The 15,710-nt window shown below is 40.0% G+C and overlaps 1 protein-coding gene across 2 annotated transcripts in view; it reads right to left on the bottom strand.

Annotated features, from left to right (window-relative positions):
- Positions 1–7,721: 7,721 nt before the first annotated feature.
- CRYZ (crystallin zeta) overlaps positions 7,722–15,710 on the bottom strand; it is a 36,034-nt gene continuing 28,045 nt past the window's right edge. The window contains exons 9-10 of one of the 2 annotated variants that reach the window (XM_047870736.1): positions 8,639–8,690; positions 7,722–8,261 (exon numbers count right to left, since the gene is read on the bottom strand). In XM_047870736.1, the coding sequence (XP_047726692.1) occupies positions 8,140–8,261; positions 8,639–8,690 (174 nt within the window). In that variant the 3' untranslated portion in view covers positions 7,722–8,139. Of the gene's footprint in view, positions 8,262–8,474; positions 8,691–15,710 lie in introns of those variants that run through there. The other variant, XM_047870735.1, reaches the window with a different exon arrangement.

Here is a 15,710-nt window from a genome sequence, read left to right as displayed (position 1 = left end):
AACGTTTATTTATTTTTGAGACAGAGAGAGACAGAGCATGAACGGGGGAGGGTCAGAGAGAGGGAGACACAGAATCCGAAACAGGCTCCAGGCTCCGAGCTGTCAGCACAGAGCCCGACGCGGGGCTTGAACTCACAGACCGCGAGATCATGACCTGAGCTGAAGTCGGCCGCTTAACCGACTGAGCCACCCAGGCATCCTGAGAAAAATCATTTTTAAAGAGAGAGGCATTCTTATGAAGGAGCAGAGATCTAAGAAGTTCAGCAAAGACAGACATGGGGAGGCCACCGGAAGACCTCATGAATGCTGTCGTTCCTTGGATTTTGTTCCCCTCACACTGGGGGGAAAGTCTTCTTTGCTGTGTAGTTTCCTCTCTCCCTGATTAAGGTATAATCCTTCAGTACACGGTGCATCTGACAGCAGTCCTGTGTTTATTTATTTTTTTCATGTTTATTTATCTTTGAAGGAGACAGAGACAGTGTGAGCAGGAGTGGGGCAGAGAGAGACGGAGACACGTAATGGGCTCCAGGATCTGAGCTATCAGCACAGAGCCTGACGCGGGGCTCGAACCCAAGGACCTGAGCTGAAGTCGGATGCTTAACTGACTGAGCCACCCAGGCAACTCAGCCCTGTTTTTAGATTGAAGCTCCAGAAGCTTGTTCATATAAATTTGAGTTTTGGTAGAAGTTTGGTTAAACTGCAGAGCGCTAGAAGCACCAAAAAAGTGACAGCACAGAATGATGGTTTCCCTGTGTGGGGGAATGTGTTTAAAAGGAATAAATGGACAAAGAACGGAGTTTGAGATAGATTGTAAAGGTGATGGATGTAATATATAGATATTATAGCAATGTATTTTATAATCATGTGTGTTTCCTAAAATTATAGGCAAGTCACAGACAGGCAGTCTTTATAATTTTCTAGATTGAGAAGAAATGTGATGAGCGGCATCAGGGTTTGTGCACTGTGTTTTACTTAGCTAATGCCTGACACACTCTGCTATTCAGGGAAATCCATCAACGTGGAGAACAGCCGCATGATGAAACGGCTGGCCAAATCAGGCCAGATGGCATCCGGTCTGAACCACCCCTGCACACAAATGGGTGTCAAACAAGGTCATCGAGAGGCCCTAAGCCATCCAGCTTTTCCTGTACGGGGCTGGTCAGTGATGCAACAAGCATTGTGAACACCTGGGTGAGAAAGTGCTGCCGCTCCTCCCCAGAGCTCTTCGGTCTCATCAGATGGCTGGCCTCCACTAATGTCTGTGGTGCAGGCCACCCTGAGTGACTGAGTGCTAATGAGTATGAGCTGGAAGGTCACATACCTGAGGACGTATATCCAGTCGTCAATCATTTCTCAAGTTTGGCACCACCATACAGGATGACAATTAGCCTGAATAAAGCTAAGGTGATGTTTTTAGTTGCCCCAGGCAAATTAGGCGAGCAACCAAAACCTACCATCAATGGCGTGGAGTTAAAAGCCATATCCAATTCCCATTGCCTATGTAGTCCGCTGTCTAGTGACAGGTCCTCTGCTTCTCTGTGGTTCTCTGAGCAGCCACCAGTGATGCAGCTCATTATCGGAACAAGAAGTAACAACCTGTATTAATAAATCCAGCTTATTTGGGGGGAGCTTGACAGACAGAATTTTTGGTGCTAAAGCATCTGATTACAGATAAAGACCAAAGTGCAAGACTGCCCTGCTGCCCAGTCTCCACTATGGATGTCAAGTTTAAGTTCATTACCATTACCTCCTGGAACAACATTAATTCCACTCTGCAGAAAACATCAAATGGCAACACTGGTAAACTAATCAAGGAATAGATCTACTAACCAGCAGCTGACATAATATTTGCCCTGCCTTTTTACTAACTGGCAACAGTTTCAGCTCAACAGTCTTGGAAATAATGAAATTCTGCAGAAGTACGCAAAAAAATCTATAGAAATTATAATCCATTGCATAGATTGCTAATATTCTAACAGTGTGTGATACCGATCCAAACTTCTACGTTTTTAGGATGAAAATTTAATTTCCTGCATTATTTGGTTTCTTTTGGCAGCAAATACCTCAAGTATAATCTCTATAAAAGCTAAGGATAAATAGAAGGATTGCACTGAGGACACACACTGCTCACGGTTTGCTTTCTACACCTTAACCTGAGTAAGATCTTGGAATTTCCTTACTTTCACTATATTATTTTTGGCTACTTCTTCTTCACCCAGCCCACATGATGTTCATTAGAATATTAACCCCCTTGATCCCAGTGCATCCAAAATTATGAATGTGCAAGAAAACATATTTTGCTTGTCCAAATCCAATCATTCCTGGAATGGAAATCACAAACTACTAAACAAGTTATAATTCTGTTCATGTATTGATAACAATACATATTGTATTGATAACAATTTATTTCGTAAACATTGATTGAGAGCACATCCAGGGCTAGGTTATTCCTGCTGTCTCAAAGTGTCATCTTCCCAGGTCATGACCTCATGGTTCATGCGTTCGAGCCCTGCATCGGGCTCTGTGTTGACAGCTCGGAGCCTGAAGCCTGCTTCAGATTCTGTGTCTCCTTCTCTCTCTCTGCCCCTCCCCCTCTCTGTCTCTCAAAAATGAATAAATGTTAAAAAAAAAACAAAAAACAACAACAACAACTGGTTTTACCCTGTAATAGAAGGAACCTTTTCAGGGAAAAACAGTCTCATCTATTCACCCCATGAGGTCTAAAAGGTCTATGTATTCTTGATCTGATGGCAGATTCCTTTAAGTCTTTTTCCTTCAAAAAAAGCTTCCACGAGGAATTTGTTAGCAAACACATCCAGAGGTTCCCCAGAAGCACTAATTCTAACTGACCACTACCCCAAGGCACCTGGAAGCTGAAAACTACGAGTTGCAATAAAGCTCACCCCTGGTGAAGATCCTTCAAAGTTTAGGGACGGCTAGAAATATCCATACTTTCTATATGTAAGGGATATTTATTGGAACATGGTGATAGGGCCAAGAAAGAAAAGGGATATGGGAAAGAGGGGGGCAGTGGCTGCAGTTCATTGATTGGGAGAGAATCTCACCCAACTGGAAGAAATTGAAGGTGTTTTTATGTGAAGTGCCCAGCACTTACCTGCTGCAGGGAAATGCTCAAAAAAAAAAAATGTTGCCTTCACTTTTCTCCTGTAAGACTACTTTATGTTAATGTAGCATTTTAAAGAGCATGATTTATGTTTACATGCATTATCTTACTTGACACTTGTGACACTGGAGGTAACACTTTATTTTTTGTTTGGAAACACGGATGATGCAAGGTCAGATCTATTGGCCCTAGGGCACACAGCTAGTACATTTTAGAGTCCATAACCCGGATCTTCTGATTCCGAGAACTCTCTACCTCTTTATTGCTCTGAGCTGCAAGTACTCAGTGATGTGTACCTGGCTGCTTTTTTTTTTTTTTATTTAAAAAAAAATTCTTCCTCACTTATGTCTTCATATCTTCAAGGATCATGTTATCACTTATTTCCTCACATTTCCTTTTCTTTCTTTTTTTAAAAAAATTTAAATGTTTATTTATGAGAGAGAGACAGACAGAGCAGGAGTAGGGGAGGGCAAAGACAGAGAGGGAGACACAGAATCCAAAGCAGGCTCCAGGCTCCAAGCTGTCAGCACAGAGCAGGACACGGGGCTCGAACTCACGGACCATGAGATCATGACCTGGGCTGAAGTCAAAGGCTTAACCGACTGAGCCCCCCGGGTGCCATCACATTTCCTTTTGTTTGCTTCTCAGTTTCCTCTGGTTCTGTTTGTAAAAGTGTTAAAAGTATGATGTTCACGGATCCATGATTAAGAGTTCTTTACACAGGATCTTGAGCTCTTCAAAGTTAAAGAAACTCTACAAACAAGGCACATTTCATTCCAGCCCTTGTTTTTCCTTTCAGCACTTTTGCTCAAATACCAAACACAATTTGCGTTTTGCTTGAGATGGAAAGAAACACTTGTGTAGCTATAGCTATTACTGGGCCATTACCATTCCGAGGTGTTGATTTTGTGCTTCACATTTTTCCTGTGTTCTTCACTTGATGCCCTATCTTGAATTTTTATTTCACTCTAATCATTTTTTAAATTTGAAGTCTTCCTTTTTACTTTGGCAATTTCAGTTGGAACGCTAGGTTTGGGGGAAAAAATGTTCGCAGAAAAACTGAAGGTTAAATCAGTTTTATTCTGTAAACACTGCCTAAATTATCATCTCCTTCCCATAACAACCCAATTAATATGTTAGAGCAAAGCTGGAAAGCCAAAAACTGTGCTGAAAACGTAGAGTTAGTGTGACACCTTCTGGTGAGGAACAAACTGCATTTGTCAACAGCAGCAAAAACCAATTCTCACAAGGGTCCTCCTGGATAGCTTTTATTCCAGCAAACCCATCTTTTGTGAACACCCAGCATATCTCAGGCTCTCCTACAAGTACCAGAGATACTGACACATTCAACAGTCTAACTGAATATCCCCAAGATATTTCTCTTGGGGAAGAAATATCTCTTATCTACACTCCTACCTACAGAGATGACAATCAAGTATGTTGGCAGTCTAGTTAGGTTGGGTGTTTCATAAGATGCTATAGGGGGCCACAGGGCCAGCCAGTCCTTATGGATCAAGGACAGCCTCACAGAGGTGGTGCTGCTTAAGTCTTGAAGGATGAGCCATTTTTGTGAGGCAACAAGGTAGGAGGTGGGTATATAGTGCGGAAAGTGCCACACACTGGAAACTAAGGGGACAGCACGTGGGCAAGGCTGAGAGGCTGAGAATGCGGGTTTACTGACCAGAACTTATTTCAGGTGCTTGGAGAAAACAGAGCATGGAGAGAGATGGGGCTAAAGCACAGAGAGAGCCTCAACTCAGAAGGGCTTTAGAAGCTTAGTTTAAGAAGTGTGGGTTTCATGGGGCGCCTGGGTGGCGCAGTCGGTTAAGCGTCCGACTTCAGCCAGGTCACGATCTCGCGGTCCGTGGGTTCGAGCCCCGCGTCAGGCTCTGGGCTGATGGCTCAGAGCCTGGAGCCTGTTTCCGATTCTGTGTCTCCCTCTCTCTCTGCCCCTCCCCCGTTCATGCTCTGTCTCTCTGTGTCCCAAAAATAAATAAACGTTGAAAAAAAAAATTAAAAAAAAAAAGAAGTGTGGGTTTCGTGATCAAGGCTTCAGGGACCCGTTGGAAGATGTAACCGTGACAGTGATTCGGTCAGATTTTTCCACTACTAAAATCAGCCTGGCTCCAGGGTGGAGGGAAGGGAGGAGGACTCAAGTCCTTGTAAAATAGGAAGCTGTTCAAAGCGATGAGAACCTGAACTGCGCAGGGAACGGGTGCAGTAGAAAGTGTTTTAGGAAAGAGTGGCAGCCGGTATTAGAACATGTTTAAACGTGGGCTCTGAGAAAAAAGAAGGATTATATCTCATGCCCCAAATAAAAGGAACATTTCTTTTCCTTAAACAAAGAGAGGAAAGCCCCTCCTATGAATGTAGACGTCTTACTTCTCTTTGTATGTGGTCTTAGGAAAGAGTTAAAAATATTTCTCATCACATGAGAGCATAATTGCTCCACAATCCAAGCATGCAATTTTACAAACTAAATTTGGAGACTTTCAAAAAAATATTGATCGCACCTGAAAACATTTAATGAATGCAATTTGGAAACAAGGGCCCAGAGACACCAATTTGTATCAACAGTGCTTAAATACTCCCATAAAAAAACACACACCCAGGGCCTTGGGAAATTTGGATCACTATAATGTGTTTTCAGAGGAAGGTTTGAAATTTTTAGATGAACAGCTATAATTATAAATTGAAATTAAATACAATGCGAGAGAGGCTATGATTTCCCTTGCCGTCAAAATAAATCTAAGGAATATATCGTGTCCACTGAGTATCAGACAAGGGCGTGCACTTATTCCCTGTATAAACCACGTCCTGCTTTACATACCAGAGTGCTTTTACTTCTGTATCCAAATGCTAATGGATACATTTATCCATCTAACTCAGATTTAAAATCTAAATATTTCCACTGATGTGCAAGGCTCCCTGTTACCTCACTGATGTCATCTTCTGTTACTCTCCCACTCCCTCATTCCGCCCGGGTCAGGGCACCTTCATCATCCTGAAACACTACAGAGATGCTCCTTCCTCAGGGTTTTTGCACTCACTATTCCTTCTGTCTGGAAAGCTCTGTTCAGATATCTACTTGCATGACTCAGTCTCTCATTTCCTTTAGGTCCTCTGTTCAAATATCACCTTCATAGGAAGGTTTCCCTGACCACACTACATAAAATAGCACCTGCTCTCAACGTTCTCTTGCCCCTTACTCTGCTTTATTTCTCTGTATAGCTCTTATCACCACTCCACGTTCTACGTAATTAATCTATTTGTGTATCATTGCCTCTCTCCACTAAAATTCAAATGTTATGAAACCACAGACTGTCACCGACGTTTAATCAGGGCATAGAACAATGTCTGGTTCAGAGTAGGTGCTTAACAAATATTTGTCAAATGGATGATGTTTGTTTGAAATATTTATTAAGTTTTTAGTTAGATGGGCAAGCTAGAGGTTTTCAATCAATTTACCAACCACTTACTCTGTGGCAGGTACTATTCTCTAGCTTTTATGAGACAAAAGACCACCCATGGATCCCTGGATAAACAGAGCAGTGGGGGTCGGACAAGTCAGTTGATAATTGTAGTCAATTATACTTCAATAAAGCTGGAAAAAGAAACAGATAGCTGTAATCCACCTGTTCATTCAACATGTACTTATTGAGTACTTAATAGAAGAGAGTGGAGTTTCTTCACAGGCTTTTTATGTGCCAAGCATTGTGCAAAGGCATAGAAAGATGTATCTATTATATTTTTTAGAACAGCCGGTAACCATTATCCCCGATTTACAACCATGAAACTTGAAGCTTACCAAGGCCCAAGGTTGCCACACTAGTGAAAGATTAAGACTAGACCAGGTCTGGGGGCCTAAGTGGCTCAGTCGGGTTAAGCATCCGACTCTTGGTTTTGGCTCAGGTCATGATCTCAAGGTTTGTGTGCAAGCCCTGCATGGCGCTCTACACTGACAGTGCAGAGCCTGCTTGGGATTCTCTTTCTCCCACTCTCTCTCTCTGCCACTCCCCTGCTTGCTCTCTCTCTCTCTTTCTCTCAAAATAAATAAATAAACATGAAAAAAAAAAAAGCCTAGGCTAGGTGTAACTAAACCAGCCCTGCGAGAAATATTAAAGAGGACTCTCTGAGTGGGAAAGAAAGACAAAGCGACAAAAACTCGAAAAGAACAGGGAAAATCTCAAGACTAGACCAGGTCTAGGTCTAACTCTGTATTATAGTTATTCTGCTAAAGAAACTCAGAGAAGAACCATCTAAACTATGAGTGAGCTCAGAACAGTCTTCCAAGCAGAAGTAACATCTAAGGTAAACCTTCAAAGTAATGGGCCAGAATTGGGCAGGGTGGAGGGGAGAGCACGCTGAGCTGGATGGACAGCCTGTGTGGAGTATCACAACATTGTACTTTCCATAAAGAAACTTCTGGACCTTTGTTTTCATTAATACAGAAGGTTAAATTTTGCTCTCTGAATTACTGAAATATAAAAAATACACACACATACACACCCCATTATAAACAATAGCAAAATCAATTTAATATGTGATATAACTCAATCATGCAATGCAAATAATCAGCAGGAAAGAATAATATAAACACAAGACTGAGGAAGAGCCAGTATTCCAGATTTTAACAAAAGAGATATGATTGCCTATAAACAACATTTTCCATTTATAGCATATAATTAAATAACTTATGTGGCAATTAAATTACATGCCAATTAAATAGAATTGCAAGCCTTAATAAAACAAGTTAAAAACAAATGGAAGTTATTACTGAAGCACATCAATTGCTTTTTTCCTACTAAGTTGAATTGACATCTAAAAATTAATACTTACCTGTGTTATATACTTTCTATATTTAGAATAGAAGTTTAAAAATTAGACAGTTACAGGTTTTTCAAGCTAAAATTAAGTAAGGTTATGACGTCTGGATGCTTGTTTCATTCAAGTAAAATAATAAAGGAAAATGAATGTTTTAATTCATCGGTTTTACTTTTATTTTCTTCAAAATTTCATTTTTTTCCTCTTAACCATCCAGAGTGAGATTTTCTTTGAAGCAAGATGGCAGGTACCCAGAGCTGAGCTTTGACAGTATACAAAGCCAAATTTTTCATACTTGATCCAAGTGTTAAATCTGCAATTTACAGTTAATGTACCAACATGTTTACATACCTCTGTGGTATGTAAACCATAATACAGTTTAAACTTCAAATTAAATATATATATGTATATATATGTGTGTTATATGTGTGTGTGCATATATATATATGTAAATTGCAATACAGTTTCAACTTCAAATTAAATATATATGTAATATACATCATGTGTGTGTGTGTGTGTGTGTGTGTGTGTGTGTGTGTGTAATACTTGAGATATAGCATTATTTGTAATAATACTTGATAAGCAAGTATTGTTTCTGGGAGATGTGCCTCTCCCTTGTTTGTGGTTGTGCAGGGTTATGTTGCACACCTGAGGCTTCATATGCTTCAGAGAGTTTAGATAAACACTGACCAGGATTACTGGGAGCAAAAGATCCATCTGTCCACTTGAATCTCCTTTGTACCTGTCCAGAGAAAAAATATAGAGTACACTAAACCTAACTAAGGTTATTATGGTCTGGTTGTTAGAGTACCATGTTGCCCTCATCCTGTCTTTTCTTCCTACTTTGCAATGTACTTGAGAAAACTGAAAAATCATAATGGATCAATTTACAATATTTTATTTTCTAAAATTCTCTTTTGCGTGTTTACAGTGCAGAGCCCCCTTCTCCTCTGATAGGAGAGCTAGGCAGTTACCTGAATCTAGTTCAAAAAGGTTATACAAAAAGGGGCCCCTGGGTGGCTCAGTTGATTAAGCGACCGACTTCAGCTCAGGTCATGATCTCACAGTCTGTGAGTTCAAGCCCCGTGTTGGGTGGGCTCTGTGCTGACAGCTCAGAGCCTGGAGCCTACTTTGGATTCTGTGTCTCCCCCTCTCTCCGCCCCTCCCCAGCTCATGCTGTCTCTCAGAAATAAATAAACATTAAAAATTTTTTTTAAAAAGGTTATGTAAAAATAAATTGTAATAAAAGGCATACTCTGCTTTCCAAATCCTTGTTTTCTCTTAATCTATGTAAGGCATACCCAAAATAGACATGTAAAGAAAGACAAAAGTTGTCTTTATGGAAGAAACAAAACAAAAAGCCTTAAAAACATATATTCAAAACAAATATAAGTGGAGCTATAAATACAACTTGATATAGCAAAGCTTGCAGGTAGGAAAAACCTAACTGGCCATTATAATCCTTCACTCCCCAAACACTTGAATGCCTGCCCTCTACAGCGCTATTAGGTTTTATTCCTCACCTCAAGAAGCTTAAGTTCTAGTGCAAAAAAGTTAAATCAAAAGATAAAAACATTCACTCCTCCTGATTAGCAACTGCTTATCCTACTAAGCTTCAGCTATTTCATGCTCTTCCCTAGCTTGTGGTTTACAGCAATTTGCTTTCGTTAAGTTTCAGTGATATCTGATTAGTAGCTGCTCCCACATTCTATCTACCGTCCAGAGGGAAAAATGCCTTGCTCATCTTCCAAACACTGCACACAGGGATATAGTGAGATCATCTTGTGATTAATCAAATGCTTAATTCCTGAATACATCTGGAGAAAGGGCAATAACGGGACATAAATGGCATCAACAGGAGTACAGGCGGGCAAGTTCTGGGTTTGAAGGGCAAGTGAGAGGGGGCAGCTCAGCAGCACATGTTTCATTTGATTGTCTAGAGCCTCAGTGGGCAGATGACATGGTGAAAGGAAGACTGGAAACTGGGGGTTGACTACAGGTTTGATGCAGGGCTAGGTTTCATTGAGTGATTCTGTAGATGGATGGTGTCCGTACTAGTTGAAGGTATTCCAGTCACCACCTAGGCCTGGTGGAATGCGAGGGCTGGTTATGGCTAACCCACTGAAGAGCAATGAGGGATCAAATGAGTGGAAGGACTGAATGCAGTCAAAGAACAGGTATATTTTAAATTTTTTTAAAGGACTTTAAAGTACCTCTGCTTTGGAAACTGATTTCTTCACTGTCTAGTCACTTTAGAAAGGCATGTTAAATTAAATCTTCCCAGTCCTCACCACTGCAGGGGCTGGAAGTGAGGCCACAATAATAGTAATAACACAAATCCTATTATTTCAAGTGAGTCCAGTGTCTGGCCTAGGGCATCCAGCTCCCTGAAAAATCTTCCCCAAGTATTTCTAGGGGGTCCAGAGCTGTCTAGATCATGGCTCTTTCCCTGGTCCTATGGCTGCTGCTTTTCTTCTGTGTACCCCTGTCCTCCAGTCAGCCTCTGACATGCCTCTAGGAAAAACAGGCACAGTGCTAGGATCCCACTGGCTGCAAATTCCCTATTCCTTGGTCAAACCATAGTGTTTGGAATTTATATCTGAAAAATGCATTATGAACACAATTTCAGGCAGAAGTTAAGGCATATTCCACAAATCAGTGCATAATAAATATTTATTAACTTATTCAATAAATGTTTGCTTACCAGTGAGGTACAGAGACAGATTTAGTAAATAAAAGACAGAGTCCCTTCACTCAAGAAATATATGCCATTCTCGTCAGCAAAGCAGACAAATCAATAGTAAACTGCAATGGTGTAAGGTGTGCTTTTTTGTTACCATGTTTATATGAGGCATCTGTGTGTGTGTGTGTGTGTGTGTGTGTGTGTGTGTGTGTGTACTCACCTTCTTCCAAAAAGAAATGACTACCTTAGGCAGGGTGGCAAGTGTTCAGATTTATTTCAGGAACAGAGTCAAAGGGTGCCTAACTCCGATTAGGGGTGGTCAAGGAAGATTGTCTGCAGGATGTTATTGTATTTAGTAGGGCTTCAGATTCCATGTGCTGCCTTCACATCTTTGAGACTCACAGGGCCCTGAAGGCTTAGCTGTGAGTTCCCCTACTCTTGCCAGAAATGTCCCTGACCTGGTGGGAAAGGCTCCCCACCCTTGTTCCTCTGTCAGCTGGGCTGGTTATGACCCATCCTGTCCTCAGCACAATGAGTTGGACCTCTCTGCCAGCCTGTAAAACTCTTCAAACCCATCACATTCCCCAGTGGGAGCCAGGGGGTACCCTACCCTCTTGTTACTACCAAGCCAGCCTCCCAAAGTGCCTTTTGATTCATTTGGCTCCCAAGTACAACTACCCATGTGGCCCTCTCTGGCATTCAGTGCCCTTTTCCCTGGGCTGTGGGTGTATATGACAAGTAACTCTTGCCAACCTCACCTGGCCAGTGTTGGGTGTTGCATGTTTGGCCTTCTCACACTATTTCGGGTGGAGGAATCCCTCCTTCACCAGTGGGGTGGAAAGGAGGTGCTCAGAACAGTCATGTTGGAGGAGTTTTGAAGGATGAATAAGATTTACATAGGTGGAGACTTGGAGGAAAGCATGTCAGAAGAGAGATACAAAAGAGTATGATGCATTTAAGGAAGGACAAGCAGATGGGTAGAATGGAGAGATAGTGAGGGTAGAGGCTAAAGAGGGAGTGCCATTTGTGAGAAGGTAAAGAGGTTTTTTGTTTGTTTTGTTTTGTTTTTCTTGAAACAACATTAAAGGATTTTAATGAGACATTTCACAAAGATCACTCTAGTACTGTGTGGCCAATGGATTCAAAGTTGGGCCAGAATAAAGGCCAAGCAGCCAGTGAGAATGCCATGATAGAAAGTCAAGCAGGAAGCAACGAGAGCTAAGACCAGGTTCTGTAGGTACAAAGAATGGAAGCCATTCAGGTTCCTGGCCCATAGGATGCAGTACTGGGAACAAAGGAGGGGGAAGAATTGGAAACAACTGCTAGACTTGGGTAGCCAGGTACAAGCTGTCTTCATTCACTGAGTTAGGACATGCAAGAAGAGGAACAGGTTTGAGACTGGGAAGAATCCAATTCTGGACATACTGATTTTGAGATGTCTGTGGAACATCCAAGCACTGTCCAGTGGATGGTTCATCCTATGGATCTTAGAAGAGGCTGGAGATAAAGGTTTGAGTGCACAAAGGTGATACTGATGCCTGGGCTCTGATGCAAGTCAAGAGGAATGTACAGAGAAAAAAAGTCTCAAAGTAAAGCATGCCAACATTTAAAAGGTGAATGGAAGAAGAGATGTTTACAAAGGAAACTGCAAAGAAACCAAGGGTATCAGGAGATTGTTGTTCTGGAAGTCAGGATAGGAAAGAATCTGGGGTGTTTATATACTTAGGGAGATGATGAAGCTACAGGATTCAGGAATATTCGACAGAGCAAGGTTCATGAAGAGGCCAGAGCAAAAGGATTCAGAGAAAAGATGGAGAAATTAATGCTTAATAAACAGAATGGTCATCACTTCCAATGAAAGAGATGAAGACAAAGGATACAAATAAACATGTAAGTATAAATAGCTTAATGTTTTCTTCATTGTGAAATAAAAATTCCAGATAAATTGCCTACCACTGGGTGGAACAAAACTGAAAAACAGTGCTCCTCATTTAGTTAGCCAGCAGGCTGACGATAAAGAGGCAAAGAATTCTAGCAACTTAAGAGTTTTCATTTATGTGGAAATGTAGTTTGATAGACATAAAAAGGAACATAATCTGAGAAGCACTTAGAAGCTATAGTGATAGGTCTATAAACAAGACTATGTGAAGCCAGCTAATAAACTCAAACCTACTTTAGGATAAAAGAAACTGCAAGACATGTAAAAACCCAAATTGTATGGAAACACTGTGAAACAGAATTACAGTGTTAATTCCTAAGCAAAATAATATTTCACCAAATAATACATGGGTACAATTTTGTTACAATGCATTTGTCACACCTACTAAAAATGCTTTGATTACAACTGATGCTTACAATTGGATTTCAAATGTGATGTTGCAATCAAAATAAACATCCAAGACAAATTGATAAGCCTAAGTTATTCTTGTTTTTTTTTTATTAACCCTAAGTTAAATCTGAGAGTTCATTACTAAAAATGTACATACAAAGCTTTCCCAAGATCAGATAGTTCTCATCTGAAGAATATTTTATCTTTTCAAAACAAAGTGGACTATTTTCTGAGGACAACTTATTATTTCAAAACCAAGAATAAAATAAGTAAATCATTACAATCCACTTAGTGCAAATTTAACACAAATGCACTGCAATAATTTTTTAACAAGCATGTCATAAGAATAAATCATAAATTACCAACACAGATAAAAACGAATTCTGAATGTGCAGGCATACAATTACAGATGGTTCATGGTAAGATATATACTTGTACTCTGAAACTTAGTCATTTGTTTTGATGTTTTTATATTAAACTCTTTAGAACCTAATATTTATTATATAAGGAAGAATTTGTCTTAAATAAAATTTAGCTGTTGGTTTGTCAGAAATAACTTTTGTTCAAAAATATTTGAAAATATTGAAAAAATAAAAGTGTTGGGGGAAAATCTTTGTAACTCCACTACTAAATCAGAACCTTCTGATAAGTATCTAACAGACATCTCTTGAAATGCATAATTAACTGCAGTGAAATAGAACTGGAATTATACATATTTTGTATTTGCTCTTTAAACTTAATATTCCTAATACTGTGTCCTGAACATCTTTCCATGCTAATAGCTATAGATCTACCTGATCATTATAATAGCTACATTGTATTGTGCTATACAAATACATTAGCTTTTTAATGACTTAACTGATGAAAATCTGGGTTGTCTCCAATTTTTTATTATAATTAGCTATGCTGCAGTGAAAACAACCTTGACATATGCCTCTATAGACATGTCTATCTCGTTAGGATAAATTCCTGCAGTGGAATTAGTGGGTCAAAGAGGATCCACATTTTAAACTTAAGGACATTACCTATCTGCTGTCCAGAACAAAAGCAATTTCATACTTCCATCCATAGTCCATGAGTGCCCATTTCTGGAGTTACTAATGAGGGTGAACAACTCTTTCTCTAGGTTTGCTGCCATATGCATCTATTGTTGAATGGGTTATCCACTCATTTTCATTCTCTTCGAGGGTGTTCATCATTTAATACAGAATTTTTTTAAGATGATTCATCTTTATGTGTTATTGTGGATTTTTTTCTACTTTTCCTATTTTGTTCTTTCTTTGATAGTTTGGGCTTCTGAGTAATGGTGTAAGGGGATGTTCACCTCTCAAGATTATAAAAAAATATTCTACCATCTGTTTGTTGTATATAATTTTATTTATTATATTCAAGTTTTTGAACCATCTCAAAGCCTATTGTCAACCACAAAAGTGAGAAACATTTCTAGACTCTCTTTTGTTCCACTGATCTTGGACTAATACTTTAGTAACTCTAACTTGGGAAAAAAATTTTCATATCTGCTGGGACTCGTTCCAACTTTTTAAGTATTTTTTTTAATGTGTCTGGCTATCTGCCTATTTTTTTTCCCCACAAAAAAGCTTTGAAAACATTTTTTCAAGATTCTAAAAAGTCCTATTGAGATTTTGGTATGAATTACGTTGAATTTCCAGAGTACAAGAGGAAAATCTGTACATGAATCTGATCAAGAAATCTTTAAGTATTCCATTATGTCCTCCAGGAGTTCTGTAGTTCTCTTTTTAAGGGTCCTGTATGTTTCTTGTAAATTTGGTCACTTATATTTCACTGCTTTTTAAATTTAAGTAGTATTTCTATTGCTAATAGATCTTTCTCCAATATATTTTCTGATTGATCAGGTTTATATTAATTTTTGTAGATTTATTTATTATTTTTTAATTTTTTAACGTTTATTTATTTTTGAGACAAAGAGAGACAGAGTATGAATGGGGGAGGGTCAGAGAGAGAGGGAGACACAGAATCTGAAACAGGCTCCAGGCTCTGAGCTGTCAGCACAGAGCCTGACACCAGGCTTGAACTCACAGACTGCGAGATCATGACCTGAGCCGAAGTCAGACACTTAACCGACTGAGCCACACAGGCGCCCCGATTTCTGCATATTTATTATGCAATTAGCTACCTTTTTGAACTCATAAGTTTGAACTCTTTCCATTTATTCTCTTGTATTCTCCAGGGTTTGGATAATATAACTGTAAATAATGATTCTTCTGTATGCTCCCTTCTAATATCTGTATGTGTGACTTCTAAAAATTTTAAAGGATAGGGGTGCCTGGGTGGCTCAGTCGGTTAAGCGGCCGACTTCGGCTCAGGTCATGCTCTCGTGGTCCGTGAGTTCGAGCCCCGCGTCAGGCTCTGTGCTGACAGCTCAGAGCCTGAAGCCTGTTTCAGATTCTGTGTCTCCCTCTCTCTGACCCTCCCCCGTTCATGGTCTGTCTCTCTCTGTCTCAAAAATAAATAAACGTTAAAAAAAAATTTTTAAAAATTAAAAAAAATTTTAAAGGATATATTTTATTACTAGTAGTTTTTAGGGGCACCTAGGTGGCTCAGTCAGTTGAGCGTCTGACTTCGGCTCAGGTCATGATCTTGTGGTTCGTGAGTTCGAGCCCCGTGTCGGGCTCTGTGCTGACAGCTCAGAGCCTGGAGCCTGCTTCGGATTCTGTGTCCCCCTCTCTCTCTGCCCCACCCCTGCTTGTGCTCTGTCTCTGTTTTTCAAA

This window comes from Prionailurus viverrinus, chromosome C1, assembly GCF_022837055.1.
Source record: "Prionailurus viverrinus isolate Anna chromosome C1, UM_Priviv_1.0, whole genome shotgun sequence".
Lineage (NCBI taxonomy): Eukaryota > Metazoa > Chordata > Mammalia > Carnivora > Felidae > Prionailurus > Prionailurus viverrinus.
This window is presented reverse-complemented; position numbering and strand designations above follow the sequence as displayed.